We start from the raw sequence: 23,919 nt of genomic DNA, 5'->3' as shown, positions 1-23,919 counted from the left end.
TACTCAACACAGATACTACCTCAAAGAAGGGGTGGATGGAGGAGAATCAAGGAAATCTCTATATACAGATATTCTTATTGTCGTGTGTGAACAGCAAAGTCAACATCACAAGCTGTGATACCTTCAGATGCTTCAAGATCTAAAGATTTTCCGATTAGATCTAGAAGCACCAATTCCATATCAGATAGACAATCACAACTGTCCCAGTGGTGCAAACTTCATAGATACTGTTACCCCCAGAGTGTGTATCAGTAATGAAAGCCCCTAATACACAGGTCAAATGCTTTCCTACCCGTAGAGAGAACTCGGATTATTGCTCTCACAGTTATTTTGAAATGTTTTATGAACTTTTATAGCAGGTAAAGTCATACAGATACAATGCACAAAGCAAAACCAGAGACAAAATACCACATCAATAACCCCCCCTTCCCTCCCCCCCCCCATTGCTAACTTGCTAGAGATGTGTGGGCAGAGAGTCATCATCTTTCACCATCTGCATCTTTGCAAAAGAAGAATCATCGCCAGGCTCCAAATCTGTATTGTGGGAGGGCTACTGTCTAACCTGGGCATTTAGCTACTTTTTTTACTTCTCAGAAATTCCTACAAACCCTTTGGCCTGCGCCCTCTGCTCAAAAACTGATAACATAGTAGTTTCCCATAACACAACAGAAAGATGCAATTTTTGCATCAATTCTATGCATCTTTGCACCTGATCACCCATTTGCTCTCACAGTTGACAAGACACCGAAGAAAGAAGGAACAACTTTTACCTTCTCTCTGGACGCAAATATTGAATCCATCAAATGCAGTGGGTGGCCGGGGAGGTAGCCAGCTCAGTAGCATCCGGATAGGGGTAAGAAGATTTGCTGGTGAAGAGGCAGGAGGTGTGCAGGGGCTCAGCGTATCCTCATAGGCACCTGCTGTCCTGTTCACTATACTTTCAGTCTCATTATAAGACCAGGGAATTGTTTCATCTTTCAGACAGCTGATATAATCCATGCTGGTCATGGCATTGTCGGGCTGGTCTCCAGAAAAGCCGATGGCGTCTTCTCTCATCATGGGGTCTTGGGAAGGGACTGGGAGAATCTCTTTCAGAGTCTCAACATCCATTCCCACTAGAGTACCCTGTTCTACAGGCTCTATATGGAGGGACACATTGCGAGGTGGATATGGAACTGGAAGAGAATTAATTAGTGTCATTAATTACTATTACTTCTTAGGGTTACCATATGTCCAGGAAAACCTGGACACGTCCTCTTTTGAAAGGACTGTCTGGTGTCCGGACAGGTTTTTTAAACTGTTTGGCACGGTTGGATTACAAGGAGTTTGGTGGCTCTCTCCCCCCCCCCCCCTCCCTTATCTCCTCGGCGCTGCAGTTCAGTTTTCTTTGGGCCACCAGCAGCTCACCTGCTGCCGCTAACCTGTCCCAAAAGACACTTCTCTGCAGCAACTTCCTGTTCTCACATAGGTGGGACCTGTAGAGAAGTGTCCTCCTGGGCAGCAGACTCAAAGAAAATTGAAATGTAGCACTAAGGAGTTAAGAGGGGGAGAGCCATCAAATTCTGAGTGAGCCTGCCCTGCCAAACTTTCAAAATTAGCTTCTGGGGGCGAGGTCAGAGGGTGGGGTCATGAAAACTCTTATTCATTTGAAAAATACGGTAACCCTACTGCTAGACGTACACATTAATTCTGTGATGAACTATATGAAAATGTTTGATGGGGGAATTGTATGAATCTGAATGAGCAGCATGGTGCTCAGTGTCCATGTGGAGGAGTGGAACAGTGCTTAGTGCCCTTTTGAGAGAATCTACAAAGCCCTCTGGACATCAGAAAGTACAGCAAATTCCCCAGGAGGCCACACTTCTTGGAAGCAGCAAATCTTGCAATGGCTCAGCTTGTCTGATTAACCTGTTTTCAGAGCTGCCTTCTGTGGTGCAGTTTTTAGCGGATGATAAGAAACTCTTTAATAAGGTGTGTGGATAACATGAAGGAGACCTAGCAAAGCTTGAAGACTGGTCAGAATTTGGCGACTAAAGGTAGGGTCATGCAATTGGGCTGCAGAAACCCAAAGGCATAGGCAACAAAACGCTGCTTTGTTTGGGGGTGCCCAGGAGCTCCTGAGCTCCCTACCCACCTCCTTCTGGTTTTATAGTTTTAAATCTTCGGCCTACCTTGGAAGTAGAATGAATGGTTCTGATGCCGGCCTTCTGTTTGACGCTGCCCGAAGATTTAAAATTATAACACCAGGAGACAGGAGGGCAACAATCAGAGACCGAAAATTGGGGGGGGAGGCCAAGGCCCCTGTGGCCTCCCCCGTTCAGACGCCTATGCCCAAGGAAGCCATACAGCTTAGGAGGTAATGAACACAAAACAGGAGCTGGACTTGGGGGTGATCATATGAGGTTATCGTAAGGTGGGCCAAGCTAGGATACTTGGATGCATAGGGAGAGGAATGGCCAATAGGAAAAAAGAGGCAATAGTGCCTCTGTGTAAGTGTCGAGTGAGATCTCATTTGGACTTATGTAGATTGCACTTTCATAAACATATAAATAGGACTGAGTTGGTCCAGAGGGTAAATGATCAGTCATAAAGCCTATGGGGACAGACCTAAAAGTCTCAAGGGTGAGCAAAGGGAAAGGAAAAGACCAGGAGTGGGGCCTGCTTCCCTCAAGTCAGGAGTATGAAGGAAAGAAGGGGGTCTGAACTCCAAGGTACCGTGTGCCCACAAAAGAGAGGAGAAATCATTAGCATGGGGGAAAGGACTGGAACCAAGAACATGCTGGAGACCTGGTATTGAAGGAGTGGGTCCCAAGTCCTAGGTGGACCTTGCTTGCCTAGTTCAAGGAAGCTGTGAATGTGATGCAGGGAAAAAGGACCGTGACCCATGTGGAATTACCCAGTGACGTACCAAGGGGGCTGGAGGGAGTGATCTGAAGAAATGTAAGGTCATGCATTTGGGCTGCAAAATCCCAAGGGAACGGTACAGTTTAGGGGGTGAAGAATTTATGTGCCTGACAGAAGAGCGGGACTTGGGTGTGATTGTATGTGATGATCTTAAGGTGGCCAAACAGGTTGAAAAGGTAATGACGAAAACTAGAAGGATGCTACGTTGCATAGGGAGAGGTATGGCTAGTAGGAAAAAGGAGGTATTGATGAGAGACCTCATTTAGAATATTGTGTACAAATCTGGGGGCTGCACCTTCAAAAAGATATAAAAAGGATGGAGTCGGTCCAGAGGAAAGATACTAAAATGATATGTGGGGACAGACTTAAAGATCTCAATCTATATACTTTGGAGGAAAGGCGGGAGAGGGGAGATATGTCAGAGATGTTTTAATACCTACGTGGCGTAAATGCATAGAAGCTGAGTCTCTTTCATTTGAAAGGAAGCTCTGGAATGAGAGGGCAAAGGATGAAGTTAAGAGGTGATAGGCTCAGGAGTAATCTCAGGAAATACCTTTTTGCAGAAAGGGTGGTAGATGCGTGGAACAGTCTCCCGGAAGAGGTGGTGGAGCCAGAGACTGTCTGAACTCAAGAAAGCCTGGGATAGGCACGTAGGATCTCTTAGAGAGAGGAAGAGATAATGGTTACTGTGGATGGGCAGCTCTATGACCTCACAATGCAGGTGCACAGAGCCTTAGCCTATAGGAAGAGGAGATGCAAATGTTAAGAGTCTTAGCCAATAGGGAGAGGGGAAATATGATAAGAGACGTTCAAATACCTACGTGGTGTAAATGCGCATGAGTCGAGTCTCTTTCATTTGAAAGGAAGCTCCGGAATGAGAGGGCATAGGATGAAGTTAAGAGGTGACAGGCTCCGGAGTAATCTGAAGCAATAGTTTGTTACGGAAAGGGTGGTAGATGCATGGAACAGTCTCCCGGTAGAGGTGGTGGTGACAGAGACTGTGTCTGAATTCAAAAGGGCCTGAGATAGGCACATGGGATCTCTTAGAGAGAGGAAGAGATAATGGTTACTGTGGATGGGCAGACTAGGAAGGAGAGTCTTTTACTTAGTCTAACCTGCTTGGAGCGCTATCCAGGAATCGGTACCAATTGTCAGCAGTGCCTGGAGAACTCCTGGCTCTGCCCCAGACCATCCTGGCCCTAAGCAGAGAGGATTGCCAGACCCGGACAATGTAATTTAAGTAGTTCGCAGTTAAATCATGTGGAACATTGAATCTAGAATACAGAACCAGCTACCAGGGCCCCTCTGTGGGCTGGAGGAGAGAATGATGGAAGTGATTTTCTCATTTCAGCCTCAGACACCAAAATTAACATGTGAAACCACCCCTGGGGTCACCTCCAGCCCCAAGTGCTCCATGCAATGCCGGACCTGGGGTTGTGTTCCACACCCAAAACTCTCCAGTGTTACCCGGGTGCCCCTGGGACTGTCACACACCTGTCCTGTGGTATCCAGGATCATGTTGCACGCCACTGGACTGCACCAGGTTGGTCCTGTTGAAGGAGGTCTGGGACAACAGCTGGAAAGTGATGTGACTGTAACACACCCCTGGCAGCCAGTGTTTTAACACCATCACACCTTGAAAGAAACATGAGCAGAAGCAGATCTTAAGGTTCATTCTTAGAGAAGCCTGTATCCTGATTTCGAGGCTAGTGAGGGTTTTTTTTTGGGAGGGAGGGAGCTCCGGAAATGAACCATTCTCGCCATCCTCCAACACTGGGTTGTGGTACATTTGGAGGATCTGGAAGGGGCTTCGGTGGGTTCACTTAAAAAGGAGACTGGAATACCCCAGGGATCTATGATTTTTAAATCTCTCTAAATTTTCTTTTTTTAAAAAAAAATTCTTTATTCATTTTAAAACTTTCATCAAGTGTACAAAAATTGCAACAAATAAAATGGATTTAAACACTTGTACATCTTATCATTATATCTTATAATTGCAAATATAACACTCCCTCTCCCATCCTGAAATCCCTCTAGTAATTTTTATTTTTCATATAATAGAAACCCACCCCCCACCCCACCCTTATCTTACATAGTTAATAGAAAAATATTAGAAAAATGGCATCAATCATGACAAAAGGATGTTAATGGTTCCCAAATTTTAATAAAGTTTTTATAATTTCCATTTTGCACCGTTATTGATCTTTCCATTCTATATATGTGACAAACTGAATTCCACCAAAACTTAAAATTAAGCCTACTATGGTCTTTCCAGTTATTAGTAATATGTTGGACGGTCAAAATCAATAAAAGTTTATTATTACACATTGATATCTGACTCTTTTTTCTCATAAAAGTAACCAACAAATATTCAGAATAAAGCTGCTAATAGTGGAAGGAAACAGGCTGAAAGGCAAGTAACTAACATGGAGAAAAAGACCTCAGTGTTTCAAGGAAACAACCAAGAAACTATATGTTCAGTTATAAACTGCCATACAAAACATATCCCAGGTCAAAAAACTCCATGGAAAGATTCATAAAGATACAGTTTAAAATACATAAGTTAAACTGCAAAAAAACAGCAAAAAACTGTAAAAACTTGCACTTATCTTCCATTCATCTCCCACAAGCAGTGGAAATAAATATCCGTTACTCCAATACGGAACCAGACACACTTTTCAAAGCATGAACTCAGTATTCCCGACAGGCCCTGTTTCGCCAAGTGGCTGCGTCAGGGGAATATCTTTAGAAAGAGAGCAACTGCTTCAAAAAATCTTCCACGGGAAAACACTGAGGTCTTTTTCTCCATGTTAGTTACTTGCCTTTCAGCCTGTTTCCTTCCACTATTAGCAGCTTTATTCTGAATATTTGTTGGTTATTTTTTTGATTTTTTTGGATATTCAGCTTGTATACTTTTTGATAAATTGTTCTTTTTTCTCATAGACATACCAAAAAGTACAGTATCATAAGTTAATGCTACGTGATTTTCCAATAAACAATTTACTTGATCCCAGATTGAGTTCCAAAAGGCTAAGATATGGGGACAATAGAACAAAAGATGATCTAAAGTCCCTACATCCAGATTACAATGCCAGCATCTATTAGACAAAGAACTATTTAACTTTTGCAATCTAACTGGGGTCCAAAAAGCTCTATGTAACAAAAAAAACCAAGTTTGTTTCATAGACGCTGACATTGTATATCTCATTCTCCAAGATCAAATTTGTGGCCATTGAGATGCTGAAATCTCAATGCTCCAAATATCCCTAAGAGTATTTTTAGGCTTTTTTTTAACCAATTCACTAATAGTTTTATACCAGTTTTCTGGTAATGGGAACGATGACTGAGATGATCAAATCTGCATAAGACAGATAATTATTTAAAAGTTGTTACCAGTACGTCAGATGTAGATTGTGAGAAATTGCAGGAAGGTGGAGGTTTATTTTATTGAAAATCTCTTATACAAATCTGTGCAGTTTACAAAACGCACACATAATTTAAAACAGACATCCAACAAATTATTTATTAAGTCAATTTTCTTTACCGTTCGAGCTCAGAACGGTGGACATGAATTTATTCAGGTACTCGCTGCATAATGAATATATTTTCAAAGAAATGCTTGAGAATATAAATATGCCTTAAGCTGTTTCCACCATAAAAACTAATTTGTTTAAAGCTTGGGATATCAAGAGCATAGTGGTCGTCCTGGAACACGCACTCTCAGAGCAGAGGCCAGACATAAAATGGGAAACAATTGGGAAACTGGAAAACCGAGACCGAGCATCCAAGTGGCAGAGGAAACGGAATCTGGAGAAATGCAAAGTGATGCACATTTGGAAGAATAACAAATTATAATTACATGATGCTAAGTTTCCACATTAGCAGTCATAACCCAGCAAAAAACCAAAACGAGAGAAGGTCAGGAGTTCTTAGGTAAGGAAGAGAGAAGAAGAGATTCCTCTAATGCCTCTGTTGCTGCATCTCAAGAGAGATATAGTGGGAGAAGGGATGGAAAGACTCCTAAGAAGGCTACAAAGGTTAGGGTTGTTCAGTTTGGAGAGAAATAGTTGAGCAGAAATATGACAGAGCTCAATAAAATCCTGAAAAGAGTGGAACGATTAGAGGACACTCCATGAAGTTACCTAGAAGCACAAATACTAGATCAGTGGTCTCAAAGTCAGGGCCACATTTTGGATTTGTAGGTACTTGGAGAGCCGCAGAAAAAAAAAAAGTTAATGTCTTATTAAAGAAATGACAACTTTGCATGAGCCCGTTATAGTATAACAAGTTTTAACTCATGCAACGTTGTCATTAACTATTTTTCCTGCGGCCCTCCAAGTACCTACAAATCCAAAATGTGGATTGTCTGAAATTATCAGAGTTTGAGACCACTGTACTAGAGGATGTGGTAAAAGCAGTTACCATAGCTGAGTTTAAAAAAAGATTTCGATAAATTCCTGGAGGAAAACCTGCGGAAGCCACACTGCTTACCCTGGATCAGTAGCATGCAATGTTAGTCTTTGGGTTTCTGCCAGGTACTGAAGACCTGGATTGGACACTGTGGAAATAGGAGACTGGACAACATGGACCATTGGTGTGATCCAGGATGTTCTTATGCAGAGTGCCATGGATCTCGCTCTCCTCCCCTGTGTACATTGGGATGGGAATCTCTCTCTCTCTCTTTACCTGTGTTCAGAGTGCTGTGGGTCTCGCTCTCCTCCCCTGTGTACATTGGGATGGGAATCTCTCTCTCTCTCTCTCTCTTTACCTGTGTTCAGTGCTGTGGGTCTCGCTCTCCTCCCCTGTATACAGTAGGATGGGAATCTCTCTCTCTTTTTACCTATGTTTAGAGTGCCGTGGGTCTCGCTCTCCTCCCCTGTGTACAGTGGGATGGGAATCTCTCTCTCTCTCTCTCTCTCTCTTTACCTGTGTTCAGAGTGCCATGGGTCTCGCTCTCCTCCCCTGTGTACATTAGGATGGGAATCTCTCTCTCTCTCTTTACCTGTGTTCAGAGTGCTGTGGGTCTCGCTCTCCTCCCCTGTGTACAGTGGGATGGGAATCTCTCTCTCTCTCTTTACCTGAGTCAGAGTGCTGTGGGTCTCGCTCTCCTCCCCTGTGTACAGTGGGATAGGAATCTCTCTCTCTCTCTTTACCTGAGTCAGAGTGCTGTGGGTCTCGCTCTCCTCCCCTGTGTACATTGGGATGGGAATCTCTCTTTCTCTCTCTTTACCTGTGTTTAGAGTGCCGTGGGTCTCGCTCTCCTCCCCTGTGTACAGTGGGATGGGAATCTCTCTCTCTCTCTCTTTACCTGTGTTCAGTGCTGTGGGTCTCGCTCTCCTCCCCTGTGTACAGTGGGATGGGAATCTCTCTCTCTTTCTTTACCTGTGTCAGAGTGCCGTGGGTCTCGCTCTCCTCCCCTGTGTACAGTGGGATGGGAATCTCTCTCTCTCTCTCTTTACCTGTGTTCAGAGTGCTGTGGGTCTCGCTCTATTCCCGTGTACAGTGGGATGGGAATCTCTCTCTCTCTCTCTTTACCTGTGTTCAGAGTGCCGTGGGTCTCGCTCTCCTCTCCTGTGTACAGTGGGATGGGAATCTCTCTCTCTCTCTCTCTTTACCTGTGTTTAGAGTGCCGTGGGTCTCGCTCGCCTCCCCTGTGTACAGTGGGATGGGAATCTCTCTCTCTCTCTCTTTACCTGTGTTCAGTGCTGTGGGTCTCGCTCTCCTCCCCTGTGTACAGTGGGATGGGAATCTCTCTCTCTCTCTCTTTACCTGTGTTCAGTGCTGTGGGTCTCGCTCTCCTCCCCTGTGTACAGTGGGATGGGAATCTCTCTCTCTCTCTCTTTACCTGTGTTTAGAGTGCCATGGGTCTCGCTCTCCTCCCCTGTGTACAGTGGGATGGGAATCTCTCTCTCTCTCTCTTTACCTGTGTTCAGTGCTGTGGGTCTCGCTCTCCTCCCCTGTGTACAGTGGGATGGGAATCTCTCTCTTTCTTTACCTGTGCCAGAGTGCCGTGGGTCTCGTTCTCCTCCCCTGTGTACAGTGGGATGGGAATCTCTCTCTCTCTCTCTTTACCTGTGTTCAGAGTGCTGTGGGTCTCGCTCTATTCCCGTGTACAGTGGGATGGGAATCTCTCTCTCTCTCTCTTTACCTGTGTTCAGTGCTGTGGGTCTCGCTCTCCTCCCCTGTGTACAGTGGGATGGGAATCTCTCTCTCTCTCTTTCTTTACCTGTGTCAGAGTGCTGTGGGTCTCGCTCTCCTCCCCTGTGTACAGTGGGATGGGAATCTCTCTCTCTCTCTTTACCTGTGTTTAGAGTGCCGTGGGTCTCGCTCTCCTCCCCTGTGTACATTGGGATGGGAATCTCTCTCTCTTTCTCTTTACCTGTGTTCAGAGTGCCGTGGGTCTCGCTCTCCTCTCCTGTGTACAGTGGGATGGGAATCTCTCTCTCTTTCTTTTTACCTGTGTTCAGAGTGCCGTGGGTCTCGCTTTCCTCTCCTGTGTATAGCGTGCTGCGGAAGTCATCACCTTCCCAGTAACTGATGTTCACTCGAGTGAATACATTGTTTTTTTGTGGATACTGAATCTCAAAGACAACTCCTGTTTCAGGAGAAAGTTTGTAATCGTCGATCGAAACATTATATATAGGAAGAGGCCCTAGAAAAGGAAGAGAGAGAGAGGCATCAGCATGAAACAGAGCCAGCCAGAAGGCTAAAAGTGGGGAGGTAGCCAGACTTGTCACTGCTAGTTTTTAGATCCTATTATATGCTACAAAAAGAGGGGCAGAAAGTGTTTCTCTCAGGAAGACCAGCATTGCGCTCACTTCCCTTTGCAACTGCCTGCTGTGCCTTCTTGCCCCTTTGACAGATCTGGGCTTCCAACTTTTGTTGCCCCTCTGTGCTCTATGCCAGAAAGAGAGAGCTCTCTGCTGCAAACCCACCCTACCCACCTCCCACCCCATTTATGATAGGGGGTAGGTGGGGGGCACTTGATTTGGGGCATCTTTTCCCTGCCTTCAAACATGGCACTGGGATCAGCCAAATCAGTGCTCAAAGTGTTAAGACAAATACCATTTTCAGCCCCTGCATCCTATTAACACTTGGATTAGATAGTTTTATAATCCACTTAGATGCATGTAGCTCATACAGACACTTCACTGTGAAGCAAACAGTCTAATCAAATAAACGAAGGAGGAGCTGGGTTTAAGAATTAGAGTCATCTGAAAGGGCAGCGTAAATCCACCTTGAAAGAGGGAAAGGGATGGGTGGGTGAGAGGCAGGAGGGTGGCATTCGAAGTTGCACAAATGCTTCTTTTTCCTTCCAAACTAGCCATTTTCCGCAACATTCTGCAGTAGTAACGCTAATTCATATGTCACCATACTTTGCGCTACACTCTCTCCTCCCTTATGTTATTTATTCATTCATTCATTCACTCAATTTTCTATAGCATTCTCCCAGGGGAAGCTCAGAACATGTTACATGAATTTCTTCCTTGTCTGTCCTGGCAGGCTCACAATCTGTCTAATGTGCCAGGGGCAATATGGGATCAGAGGTAGAGGTCTGCACGGGAACGGGGATCGCGGGAATCCCGTGGGTCCCATGGGAATCCCCCCCTAACCCATGGGACTCCCACGGGGTCCCCCCTCTGGCTCACGGGACTCCCATGGGGACCCACCTCTAGCCAACGGGACTCCCACGGGGATGGAAGGCTTTGGAAGCAGGGTTCGTCCATATAATATAATGGACACGTCAGCCTTAGTAAAAGAGGGGGTTTATAAGTTAATTACCTGAACAGAGAACAAAAAAAGGGTTCCACCAAAGAGATTCCACAAGGAAAACAGCAAAAGAAACTGTGGAATTGATGATCCTGTCAGAAGTAATTGCTGCTTTTTATGGGGACGGGCGGGGATGGAGGTAATTCCTTGCGGGGATGGGTGGGGACGGAGAGGATCCTGACGGGGATGGGTGGGGACGGAGAGGATCCTGGCGGGGATGGATGGGGACGGAGAGGATCCTGGCGGGGATGGGTGGGGACGGAGAGGATCCTGGCGGGGATGGATGGGGAAGGAGAGGATCCTGGCGGGGATGGGTGGGGACGGAGAGGATCCTGGCGGGGATGGGCGGGATTTCTGTCCCCGTGCAACTCTCTAATCAGAGGTCAGAAGGAGCAGCATGGGCTTTGAACCCACAACCTCAGAGTTCTAACCATTGTGCCACACTCTCAGACACTCGGCCTTTCCTTCTTGGGGCTTGCTCACACAAGTTATCTGGGAGCCTTTTTTCTCATGTTTCATTGTTTCAGTGGGAGACAATTCTATTCATAGACACTTACTGGTTAGCACCATGATGGATTTAACGGCTCTGGGCACCGTGTCTACGTTTAATGCCAGAAGCGTGATGAGGTAACGAAGGCCATGATAGCTGGCATTGAAGATAATGGGTGGGGGCAGGGTGCCATTCGTCTTTTGGAACTGGAAGAATTCACTCGTAGGCTCCCCGGCGATCTTCACCCTGTAGACAGAGGATGGGTCCAGCATGTCCGATACATCCAGGGAGATCTCCAGTGAATTGTCATCGTGGACAGTGACGAGCAGCATGGCGGCACGCTGGAAATACAAGCAAGAGCTGTCGCTAAGAAAGAAGCAGATACAACTGAACACCACAAGGGGCAACGGAGAGGCAGACCTGATCATGCATTCTCTGGCTGGACCCAGTGCTTCACATGGCAACGACAGCTTCCCCTCTTGCAGCCTGTAGCCCACCCTTGCTGACTGTGCTTTAGCACAAGTGATATCAGTTAGATGCCTGTGTATGTTTAAACGGAGGGCCTCAGGGCTATGGCTCAGCAGTTTCCATTCACAGGGTCCATCTTTCCTTCACTAGCTACTGAAAGAAAGAAGGATGGCAGGGACATGGGGGTCAGGCATTCAGAGGAAGGTTGTTCCGTATAAACAGTGCAGTGATGGAGAGATAATTAGACATTCCTCCTGCTGGAGGAGTCTGCGTCACACACCCACAGAGATACTAATAAGGTTTCTTTGCCACACAAACAAAGAGAAAACTTAATACAGAACTCTGGCTGCCTTTCTTTCCTGAGCTGAATGAAATTAGCTCCTACCCTAACACCCCCAGACCATCAAAGCCACTAACAGCACACAGATGTGAGACACAGAGCCAGTACACTCCACAAATAGCTGCCAGGATACCTCAATCCTTACTCCCAGACCAACACGGAGCTCTGTCCTTTGGTGGAGACATGAAGACCTGTAAGAGCGGACACTCCAGAGGAAGCAGACAACATGGGAAGTGATGAACAAATGTATCCAGCATGGCCTAAAGATTGGTAGCTAACCTTTTCTTTAAAATTCTTCTCTTTGTAAACCAAATACATGATCTTCATCACAACATATACACAGAAAGAGAGAAAAGTTTTACTATTCAATGATTATCCACCAATTAGACCATGTAAGGAAGGGAAAGTAATATGGAAACACCTTCTAAGTTACAATCAACTAACCCTGTATTATCACAGTCCCAAGCAAAATCCATCGGGCATCCAGCCTTTCTATCCAAACTTGGGAGCATTTAGTAAATAAGTAAGCGTGGATTAATGAGAAAAAGCCAACATGGTTTTAGTCAAAGGAAATCTTGCCTCACCAATCTACTGCATTTCCTTGAAGGGGTGAATGAACCTGTTGATATCGTGTACAGTATTTGGATTTTCAAAAGGCAGTTGACAAAGTACCTCATGAAAGACTTCTGAGGTAATGTCCTAATATGGATTAAGAACTAGGTTTAAATGGTCAATATTCTGAATGGAGAAGGGTAAATAGTGGGGTTCTCCAGGGGCCTCTGCTGGGACCACTGCCTTTTTAACATATTTATCAATGATCTAGAGATGGGAATAACGAGTGAGATAATTAAATTTGCTGACACAAAGTTGTTAAATCACAAGAGGATTGTGAAAAATTGCAAGAGGACCTTGTGAGACTGGAAGACTGGGTGTCAAAATGGCAGATGACGTTTTAATGTGAGCAAGTGCAAAGTGATGCATGTGGGAAAGAGGAACCCGAACTATAGTTATGTGATGCTGGGTTCTGTGTTAGGAGTCAGTTCCCAGGTAAAGGATCTAGGTGTTTAATTACACGTTGTGTGAAGGAAATATTTTCTCCATTTGTTTTAAATCTACTACTTAGTAGCTTCATCACATGCCCCCTAGTCCAAGTATTTTGGGAAAGAGTGAACAAGCGGTTCACATCTACCCTTTCCACTCCACTCAGTTTCTTATAGACCTCTATCATATCACCCCTGAGCCGTCTCTTCTCCGAGCTGAAGAGCCCTAGTCACTCTAGCCTTTCCAAGCCTTTTATAATTTTTGTTGCCCTTCGCTATACCTTTTCTAATTCCACTAGATCTTTTTTGAGACACAGCAACCTGAACTGCGCACAGTATTCGAGATACATGGTTTATTATAACATTTTCATCTTTGTTTTCCGTTCCTTTCCTGATAATTCCTAACATTCCATTTGCTTTTTTTAGCCACTGCTGCCAAACACTGAGCTGAGGGTTTCAATGTAACCTCAATAATGACACCTAGATCCTTTTCCTAGTTCCTAACATGGAACCCTGTATCATGCTGCTATATTTTGGGCTCTTCTTTCCCACATGCATCACTTTGCACTTGCTCACATTGGACGTCATCTCCCATTTTGATGCCCACTCTCCCAGTCACACAGACCATGTTTGAGTCTATGTCTGAATCAATGTCAGATGGAGATAATCTCTAACATGATATTGAAAGGCACAAATAATATCTGATGGAAGGTGAAACCATTCATGGCTGTATCTCTGTAAAGACTTTAAAAGAGCTCTGTAGAGGAGATCTGGATCAGGCCCAGACAGAGGCATGCCGTAGAGGCAGTTCTCCAGCACCCTGGAAGATCTGGTATCAGAAGTAGTTCCATCATGTGTTAACCAATGTTTATATCTGGGTCTAGCGAGGACTCACCTGCAATCCTGCAGTATATTCAGTTTTGGATGCTGTATCTCAGTGAGGATCTAGAGAAGTTAGGAATACTCCAGAGAAAAGTGACCACAATAGAGCAGGGGCTGCACTCTGCACCAAAGACAAATGAGACCTGAATAGGTTGATCTTCAAGAAGAGATAAAGGAGACATGACATAAATGTGCAAACTTGAAAACTATTAATAAAGAAAAAGTGAAGAGTTTTCAAAGGATGGAAAGGGCATTCAATGTCTGGAACATCCTCCCAGGAGAAGAAAAATGGTAGAGCAGCTCAAAAAGACGTGGGATAGAAGGGGAGCATTGAGCAGGTCAATTAAAAATAGTAGTGAAATCTCTTTTCACTTTGTAAGAGGGCAAATCAAAAGTGAAGGCAGATGAAGACCATTTGGCCTATCCAGGCTGACCAGCCACACCATCTACTGTCCCTTCCTCTCAGAGATGCAATCTACTTGTCAGAAACAGTTTTCGTCTCTGCCACCTCAACCCAGGAGGCCGTTTCACCACTCTTTCTGTGAATCCTGTTCACCCATGGAAAAGAGCTTTTACAAAATTAACCCAGAGAATTGTCGTGCCCATTTTTACAAGACCAGAGCAGACGGGGAGAGTCGCAAAATACGCACATACTTCACACCTACAGGCGTGAATTAATGTGAGTGGATTTCACCTATGATTGCTGCAGGTTTTCGGAGGCTCTTTTGTAAAGCAAACGGGTGCATATTGAATAGCTCCAAAATGGTCTTTACACACGGGTGAGTAGTTAGAAATTACTCTCCTCTATATTTCAAAAGAAACGCAAGCGTTAGGGCAGTTGTGTTTCTTGTAGGCTGACAATTTAAGCTGGTTCAGCATCAACAACTTCCCACTTCTAGTAGCAGCAAATAAACTCTAGAATTCACTTCCTAAATTCCCTGACTACAGGCCCCCACCAAGCTAATATTTTCCTAATTACTCTGGGCTCCTCCTCTGCCCTGATGAATCAGCAGAAGATCCTGCAGAGCTTCATCCAGCCAAGAAATGCCAGCTGTGAGTAGGAGGGTGTCCTACAGCAAAAACCATTCTCAGGACATACCATGACTAGAAGAATGGTTCTACACTCTCTGCTCCATGTCTCTTGTTCCCTGGCTATACATTTAGTACAATTGCTACAGGTTGATTTGTTCTCAACCAGTAAATCACTGTGGTTGTTACATTAGACCACTAGGATATGTAGAAATAAGATCAACTTCGTGAAGCTGAGACCCTTTTACTGGACTAACTTAGTACCTATGTGACTTGTCAGCGAAATTACAGCGTCACAACTGGTTGGTTGACCCAGAAGCTGATGCCCTCTTGCCCAACACAATTTTGGAGGAAGCTTTTCAAAACCTGGACAAAGTGCCAGGATTTGAAAAGCTGTCCGGATTCCCGGATATGTCCTCAAAAGGGAAATCCCAACGTCTGGTAACCCTAAGTGTAGCAAGGTTGGTAGAAGATGAGTCGTGCAGCAGAGTTTTTCAGATTGCGGGAGACCAGTTTGAAAAGTAGACTGTAGTAATCTAAGCTTGAGGTTTCAAGAGCACGGGTAGTGTGCTCAGAGAGGAAGAGGTGAACTTGGGTGATGATGTAGAGATAGAAGTGACAGGCCTTAGCAGTTTGTTGGATGTGTGTAGAAAATAAGAGGTCAGAATCGAAGACGACTCCAAGCTTGCAAGCAGAGGAGGCTGGAATGATGACTGTATTATTGACCAAGAGGGTTCTTGTACATGCTAATTGACAATTAACTGTTAGACAATTGAGAGGAATGCAATATCTCCATTGGTTTATGCCACAACGTTCTAACACAGAAGTTGAGGATGTAGTTTGTTCCATGGTTGGTGACTGACAACCAGAAGAACAACTGCAAATTTTGTGCAAAAAAACGTGATGACAGTTCTTCCCCAGCCACCTTACGCCCCTGACTTGGCCTCTGCTGACTTAACATAAGAACATAAGACCATAAGCAGTGCCTCCGCTGGGTCAGACCCGAGGTCCATCGTGCCCAGCAGTCCGCTCACGCGGCGGCCCAACAGGTCCAGGACCTGTGCAGTAATCCTCTATCTATACCCCTCTATCCCCTTTTCCAGCAGGAAATTGTCCAATCCTTTCTTAAACCCCAGTACCGTACTCTGCCTTATTACGCCCTCTGGAAGCGCATTGGCTAAGGCTCTTAACATTTGCATCTCCTCTTCCTATAGGCTAAGGCTCTTTGCACCTGCATTGTGATGTCATAGAGCTTTATGGTTATAGAAACCTAGAAACATGATGGCAGATAAAGGCCAAATGGTCCATCCACAGCATCCACTATCTCCTCCTCTCCCATAAGAACATAAGCAATGCCTCCGCTGGATCAGACCCGAGGTCCATCGCGCCCAGCAGTCCGCTCACGCGGCGGCCCAACAGGTCCAGGACCTGTGCAGTAATCCTCTATCTATACCCCTCTATCCCCTTTTCCAACAGGAAATTGTCCAATCCTTTCTTAAACCCCAGTACCGTACTCTGCCCTATTACGTCCTCTGGAAGCGCATTCCAGGTATCCACCACCCGCTGAGTAAAGAAAAACTTCCTAGCATTTGTTTTGAATCTATCCCCTTCCAATTTTTCCGAATGCCCTCTTGTTCTTTTATGTTTTGAAAATTTGAAGAATCTATCTCTCTCTACTTTCTCTATGCCCTTCATGATCTTGTAGGTTTCTATCATGTCTCCTCTGAGTCTCCGCTTTTCCAGGGAGAAGAGCTCCAGCCTCTCCAATCTTTCAGTGTATGAAAGGTTTTCCATGCCCTTAATCATTCGTGTTGCTCTCCTCTTTCCTCTTTCTCCTTCTTTCCTAAACTGAAATCCATGCAGAAAGGAAAGTGATTTGACACCGTTGAAGACATTCCTGAAGATGCATTTAAGGACTGTTTCCAGAAGTGGAAACGACGTTAAGGAAAAGTGTAGACTTAGGGAAGGGGACCCAATGGAATAAGTTGTTAAGATTGCTTAATAAGTTTTTATAAAATCAGTCCTGGAAATTTTTGAACTGACTTTGTACAAGTTCTTTCTCCGTCCCTAGTGGGCTCACAATCTCAATTTTGTATCTGGTGCAACAGAGGGTTAAGTGACTTGCCCAGGGTTACATAATGCCACAGTGGGAATTGAACCCAATTCTTCAGGTTCCTACCCACTGGCTACTCCCCTGAAGGGTCTGGGGTTGGTGCTATGTAGGCTGGATTTAAAGTTGTGAACCTCCTTAACTGGCCAGTATTCACTTAGCATCAATATCTTGCAGAATCTCATTTTAAAATATATTGAGCTATTCCTGGAGAAAGCAACAGTTCCATTCCCTGCTTCCAGACACAGTGTTAGATATCTTAGGGCCCAGGAGGGGGTTTAAACTCACCCTCGGACCAGCCTTTGTGGCATGGGAGTCCATGACAAGTGTCTTGATTACAGAACACAAAATGGTGAAGCAGCTGCAGTCTCGGGCCCAACTGACCTGCGAAGAAGCAGCATGGCTGATAATGGCTGAATACTGATCACATGGCCAGTCGCAGTAAGGAACAAGCAGCAGGATGCAAGGAAAGCCTTCATCTGGAAATTCCTTGTATAACACCTGCCAAAAACTCAAATAAATCCTCACAGGAGACAGCAGCTTGGCAAAACATATAAAAGAGAGAAAAAAAAGCTCCTTGGGAGAGGAGAAAACAGCATCCTGAGAAGTGAAGGATAAGGATACAGCATAAACAGCTGATGAAAAACCAAAAAGAGACAGCAGAACCCTGTGATATCCAGGGTAGGAAAACAGCACAAAAAACTGAAGAGAGATCTTGATAGGAGAGAGCAGGACTCTGAGACAGCCAGAATATGAATACAGCATAAACAAGTGAAGAATGACCATGACAGGAGAGAGCAGTATTCTGAGATAGCTAAAGTATGAATACAGCAGAAAAAGAGAGATCTTGATAGGATAGAGCAGGACTCTGAGACAGCCAGAACATGAATACACCATAAACAAGTGCAGAATGACCATGATAGGAGAGATCAGTATTCTGAGATAGCCAAAATATGAATACAGCACAAATAACTGAAGAGAGACCTTGGGGAAAGACATCCAGGGAACAAATACAAGTAAAACACCAGGGACAGATTGAATCTTGAGAAGAGACAGCATTATCTGTGTCCAGCATCTCCTCTCTTTTCCTTTCCTTTCCTCATGCTTCCACTGCCCAAACCACCTTACCTTCTTCCTTTGCCTGACTTAAACCTTCATCTAAAATGTGGTAGTGTGTGGGGTCTTTGCTGCAGCCTATTCAAATCAGAAGGGTGTGTGGCACCGTTCTGTAGACCTGAACCCCCTCTCTGGTCCAAGAGGTGACAGGCTGTATCCCTGTGGGCATTTTCTGAGCCTTCCGGGGGAGGGGGGGTTAGGGACTGTCGACCACTCTGGGTGCCAGCACCTCTCCTCTTCTTCCCTCTTGAAATGTTCACCAACGCGATCAGCATCTTCCACCACCTGCTCACGCCGGAAGCGATGTCAGAAGGGAGCTGAGGCTGGCGCAAGCAGGAGGAGGAAGCAACATTCCAGAGCTGAGATTGTGACATCATAATGCCTCATTCCATCAATGCCTAAGAGGCAACCTCAGCAGTGATGTCACAATGGCAGAGAAGAGTAGGGGGCTCACGGCAGGGCAATACCAAGTGCCTCCCTCCCTCGCTATGTCCTAAGAAAAGAATAGCCCTACTGGGTCAGACCAGTGGTCCATTGAGCCCAGTATCCTGTTTCCACAGTGGCCAACCGAGGTCCCAAAGACCAGACAAAAACCCAAAGAGTAGCAACATTCCAGAGCTGAGATTGTGACATCATAATGCCTCATTCCACCAATGCCTAAGAAGCAACCTCAGCAGTGATGTCACAATGGCTTGACTGTCCTATATTTGACTCACATAAGCACAGTATCCTGTTTCCACAGTACCTGGTAGAAACCCAGATGGTAGCAGGCTCTGTATCCGTTTGTCCATCCCCTGAACCCTCCAGTCCTAGAGGTGACAGGCTCTGAATCCCAGAAATACATAGCCACGGCACATGCTATAAACAACCTTTCAACATCAACCAAAACTCCAGAAACAGCCAACATTGGCAAATAGTATCCTGGTCCTCAAAACAGGCTCTAAAAATGGCAGACTGGGTCTGTGTATTGCACACGCCGGTACGCAGTGCACACACTAGCTCGGCTATAAGCTCCGGTGCAAGCATTTTCTCCATAGATATTAACCCCCTCATTCCTTAAGAGGTTGGTTGCACACATATATTCAGAGAATACCACCATCCACGCAGGTAAGTGTGTACTTATGCACATAAGTGACAGTGTGGCACCACATCACTATTCAGACGAGCGTTCACAGGGGAGGAGCAGGAGGGGGTCTCAAGGGGGGCCAATCTTATGCGAATGACTTATCGAATAGAACATAATTGCCGCTGCTGGGTCAGACCAGTGGCTCACGCAGCGGCCCTTAGGTCAAAGACCAGTGTCCTAACTGAGACTAGCCTTACCTGAGTACGTTCTGGTTTAGCAGGAACTTGTCCAACTTTGTCTTGACTCCCTGGAGGGTGTTTTCCCTCCGGAAGAGCGTTCCAGTTTTCCACCACTCTCTGGGTGAAGAAGAACTTCTAGTTTTGGCACATGAATGTCACATCATTTACATGAGCTGCGGACTTTTCTAAATGTTCACACCTGATGCACCTTTACACAATAGGCTCACCATTCGCTGTATTCAGATGTCTACACGGGGCTCCCTGTTCTTGAATGACCTCCTCAGGGGGTAACTGTGTAACAGAGCACATTGGCCTGGGCACAGAAATGCACTCGCACAAATTTACACCCAATTCAAAGGTGCAGCCTTATTTTAGAAAATAGGCACCCGCATGCCAACTTCACCAGCTCCTCCTCTGGGCTACAGGAACCCATTCTCGGGTGTACAACATGCTTTTCACATGGCAAAGCTACAGAATTACCCCCTCCCCTTGGCAACAAGACTTTAGTTTAAAGCCCAAGTGTGAAGGAGAAGGGTCAGCTGAAGGTCCTGACTCTCTGTGTCCACCCTGACCTGGAATCAGGCGGAAAATCTTTGTGCCTAATGGTGAAGGAGGGGACTTTATTAATCAAACGCCACTGCCAGCAAGCAAGCGTAGCCAGAGCCAGGCCCCAGTCATGCACTACCAAAATACAGGACACATTTTGTGACAATACAGGCTTCGTTTTTCTAGTGCCCATGAAAGCAGCCAGCGCTATAATGTCCCTGCCAGCTCAGCTCAGAAATCTAGAGAGCGGATTTCATCTATTTGCAGTGAACACACAAAGGCTGAGAGGCTTTGCACATCTAGCAGCCATGGAATGAATAGAAGCCAGCCTAATGGGAGAGAGGGAGCCGTCTGACCACTGCTGGGCTTCCCCTCCTTCCTTACCTGCAGGCAGCTGAGGAGCCAGAGGACGGAGAGCAGTCTGCAGCTGGCAGCCTCCATCGGCAGGTGAGGGCACAGGGGCTGCTGAGGCTGAGGAAGTGATGCTGTGTCCTCCAGCGCAGCATCAGGGCAGGGAAAGCGAGCCCTCCTGCCTTGCAAAGGGGCGTTGGGAGAATCCAGTTGCTCTGACAGCATGGGATCCCTCCTCATCATTTTCTTTCTCAGCCTAGCCCCCTCCCTGTCTCCCTGTATCTCTTGACAGCACCCTCCTCCGCTGCCTCCCGAAACTACAGCTGCTGATGCTCTGTGAAGGGATGTGGCACCTCCATGAAGTATGTCCTGTCCTTCAAGAGCGCTTGTCGTCTTTTCGACAGATCAGGTGAGAGGGATTTCTCTTCCAGTTTCACATGATGTGCTGTATCACTCCTGAAGCTGCAGGGATGCTTACCAGCTCCTTTAGGCAGCCAGGCTAGGAAAAAGAGGCAAGGATGCTAGTGACGTGCTGAACTTTTCATTTTGGTAGCCTTCTTCTTTGTGCTCTTCTTATTGTCGCTTGTGTTTTTATTTTTACCCACCTGATGTACCTGCCCCAGCCCTTCCCACTCTCTCTTTGATGCTATTAAAACAGTCAGGAAACTCCCTACAGCATCCATACAGCCCAGTACTGGTCCCTAGAAAATGAAAGCACCCGATGGGAAGGGGGCCTGCGCAGGCTCAGAGAATTTGTCTAGAGCACGACACCCCATCTGCCTTTCTAATAGCATGATTGAGGTATGAGGTGTCTGCCTTTACTCGAATGATTGAGGTTAAAGGTCGGGGTGAGCCTGGTCATTTTATGAAGCCATTAGGAGTTTGGTTTCTACAGGGGTCATTCTGTGAAGAAGGTGGTGCTAACATTTACATAGTTAATGCCCACATAAATGACAGAATACCGATATAAACACACGTAAATACCGTTATTCGCCATGTGCTTTTGGGAACCCCAGCCTCGGCGTTATCTGCATTGCAGGTTGCACAAAGCTCGGTTGTGGGGACGTTCTTTAGACTGAATAAGTGGGAATATGTGTCAGAATACTAGATTAAATTATACTGGCTGAAAATAGATTACTGGATACGTTACAAGCTGCTGGTTATGGTATACTTATGTGTACATGGGCTGGCACCCCTTCCAAAACTCCGTGCTGTGAAAAGTGGTAATTTGCTTGCTCCGCCTGTTAAATACTTGCGTTTGCAGGTGTTGAGGCCAGGTATGTTTTTGTGCAGAGGCCCGCAGGGAAATTTGCGCAATTTTAAGAAATGATTGAAACAGTATTTGTTTTGTAAGATGAAATATGGGAACTGAAGCTTTCATATAATTGTAGGCGCTGGTCGTCGAAATATTTTGTTTGTTTGATTTGTTTAATTGTATGTGATGCGATTTTGTAAGTAATTTTTGGAACCTGCTTTGTATAAAGCGGGATATAAGCTAATAAATGATCAATTATCTGCTATTCCAGAACTGTATGCATGTCATCTATAGCAGTGTTTTTCAACCTTTTTACACCTATGGACCGGCACAAATAAAAGAATTATTCTATGGACCGGCATCGGTCCGTGGACCAGCGGTTGAAGAACACTGGGCTAAGTCGTGGGCCAGACCCCGCCCATCTCTACCCAATCTCCACCCATAATAGTACTAATTGCACCTTGCACGACCCATGCCTCATCTGGAAGCCTTCCCTCTGACGTTGCAACGTCAGAGAGAAGGCTTCCGGTTCAGGCGCAGGATGCCCGTAGGAGCCACTGCCCGTGGCTTTGTGCACTGAATCAGTGAGGAAGAGGAAGCTGGCTCGAAGATAACGCCGCATCGATCGCACCGTGGACCGGCGGTTGAAGAACACTGTTTTGGGCCTGATGCACGTGCTGGCCCTGTGGACTGGCAGAAAATTTCTGTGGACCGGCACTGGTCCGTGGACCGGTGGTTGAAGAACACTGGTCTATAGTTCACAGGTGGGGATTTACATGCAGAGCATGTGATGCGTAGCTCTGTGGCTGACGTTAACAGCCTCTTTTACAAAGCCACGCTAGCGGCTGTGCTGCGCTAATGGCCTCGAAGCCCATAGAGATTTAAAGGACTTCGGGGATGTTGTAAAAGAGGCCGTAAGTGTCCATGCCTAAGCACACACACGTGTCTAGACCCGCTTACAAAAGAGGTTCTGATTACGCATCCTCTCGGTGCCTCTTTAAGGAACTCCTTCCCTGAGGAAGCTCAAGCGAAACATGAGCCATGTCGGTCTCAGTCTCCAAGACGTCTGAGCAGTTTACAAATTAAAAACAAGAGTATAAGAGAGAAATAAAAAGGGGGTTCAAAAACTGACAGGAAAGTAGAATTGGGAAAGGGACTCCTTGCAGTATTTTATTACTGATCTTGAAGAATACTACAGGAAGTGTTTTGGCCCAAGAAACTCTTTCCGGGGTAAAGTTCTACGATCCTTTTTCTTCTTTCTCCTATGAAATTAGCTCACTTCAGTGATTATTGATTTAGAATCAGAAGACCAAGATGAAGACAATTTTTTTTCCCAAATGTTTTTAGGCTAAATATCCATGCTTGAATACAAGGATGGTTGTTGCATGAAACATCCCACACTCTATTTTACATCATTGTCCTGGGAACACAGACTCATTCACACTGTTCCAAGGCGCATGTATCAGTGTGCACGTGTGTGCCAGGAAGAACCGATGCATGTGCCTGCATTTGAAAGGTCGATTCTGTCTTCACTCCATATATTCTCTGCCCCAGGTGTAGGTCTGTTTACTTATAGTTTTTCATACTTATGATTTTTATCTCAGTATTGGCTAATGAAGACTTTTTATCTTTTATTATTTAATCTAATGTTTGATTGTTTCATACTGATTCATCCCAAAAGGAGGGCTAGACTCAGTTAACAAAATATTGATAAAATTATACAAAAGATTAGAGCGGAGACTATATCTTTTAGGCTAGAATTCTTTTCCTTCCCTGACCTGAATCCTTTTCCAAATGTTCAAGAACTTTGAAAAATATGTTTTAAACCTGTTGCACATAGCATGCATGTTCTGTGACTTGAAGTAACCACTAATATATTTCGTTGAGTGAAAAGGTTTCCCTACAACTGTGCAGGGTCCTGGTACTGAATTACAAAGGCTTTCTCTCATGCTATAACTCTAGGAAAGACCCTGGAAGAGACCGAGATGGTAAAAGGGATGAAACTTCTCTCGTATGAGGAAAGACCAAAATCCAGATTGGTGTAGAACACAATCGATTTTTGACTCTTTCAAAAGTTACAAAGACTAAGGGACACTTGATGAAGTTACATGGAAATATCTTTAAAACAAATAATAGTTAAGCTCTGAAACTCTATTGCTGGAGGATGTGGAAACAGCAGTTAGCATAGCTGGGTTTAAAAAAGGTTTGGACAAGTTCCTGGAGGAAAAGACCATAATCTGCTGTTGAGACAGACATGAGGAAAGCCACTGTTTGCCCTGGGATTGGTAGAATTCAATGTCGCTACTATTTGGA

The 23,919-nt window shown here is 45.4% G+C and overlaps 2 protein-coding genes across 8 annotated transcripts in view; one reads left to right on the top strand and one right to left on the bottom strand.

Moving 5' to 3' along the window:
• The window catches only part of PTPRO (protein tyrosine phosphatase receptor type O), a 74,569-nt gene that overhangs the window by 40,966 nt on the left and 9,684 nt on the right, over positions 1–23,919 (bottom strand). Inside the window, exons 1-5 of one of the 5 annotated variants that reach the window (XM_033952123.1) lie at positions 20,385–20,527; positions 11,232–11,505; positions 9,362–9,556; positions 4,399–4,539; positions 771–1,175 (exon numbers count right to left, since the gene is read on the bottom strand). In XM_033952123.1, the coding sequence (XP_033808014.1) occupies positions 771–1,175; positions 4,399–4,539; positions 9,362–9,556; positions 11,232–11,505; positions 20,385–20,441 (1,072 nt within the window). In that variant the 5' untranslated portion in view covers positions 20,442–20,527. Of the gene's footprint in view, positions 1–770; positions 1,176–4,398; positions 4,540–8,439; positions 8,471–9,361; positions 9,557–11,231; positions 11,827–13,907; positions 14,029–20,384; positions 20,528–23,919 lie in introns of those variants that run through there. The other 4 variants (XM_033952125.1, XM_033952124.1, XM_033952122.1 and 1 more) reach the window with 4 other exon arrangements.
• The window catches only part of RERG (RAS like estrogen regulated growth inhibitor), a 40,749-nt gene continuing 37,518 nt past the window's right edge, over positions 20,689–23,919 (top strand). For 2 of the 3 annotated variants that reach the window (XR_004540123.1, XM_033952131.1), the window contains exon 1: positions 20,689–20,760. Coding sequence is in view for 1 of the 3 variants with exons in the window: in XM_033952131.1 (XP_033808022.1) it covers positions 20,696–20,760 (65 nt within the window). In the remaining 2 variants the exon portion in view is untranslated. The remainder of the gene's footprint in view (positions 20,761–23,919) is intronic. The other variant, XM_033952132.1, reaches the window with a different exon arrangement.

Source organism: Geotrypetes seraphini, chromosome 7 (genome assembly GCF_902459505.1).
Source record: "Geotrypetes seraphini chromosome 7, aGeoSer1.1, whole genome shotgun sequence".
Classification (NCBI taxonomy): Eukaryota; Metazoa; Chordata; class Amphibia; order Gymnophiona; family Dermophiidae; genus Geotrypetes; species Geotrypetes seraphini.
Note: the sequence above shows the minus strand (reverse complement) of the source record. Positions and strands in the feature narration are given on the sequence as shown.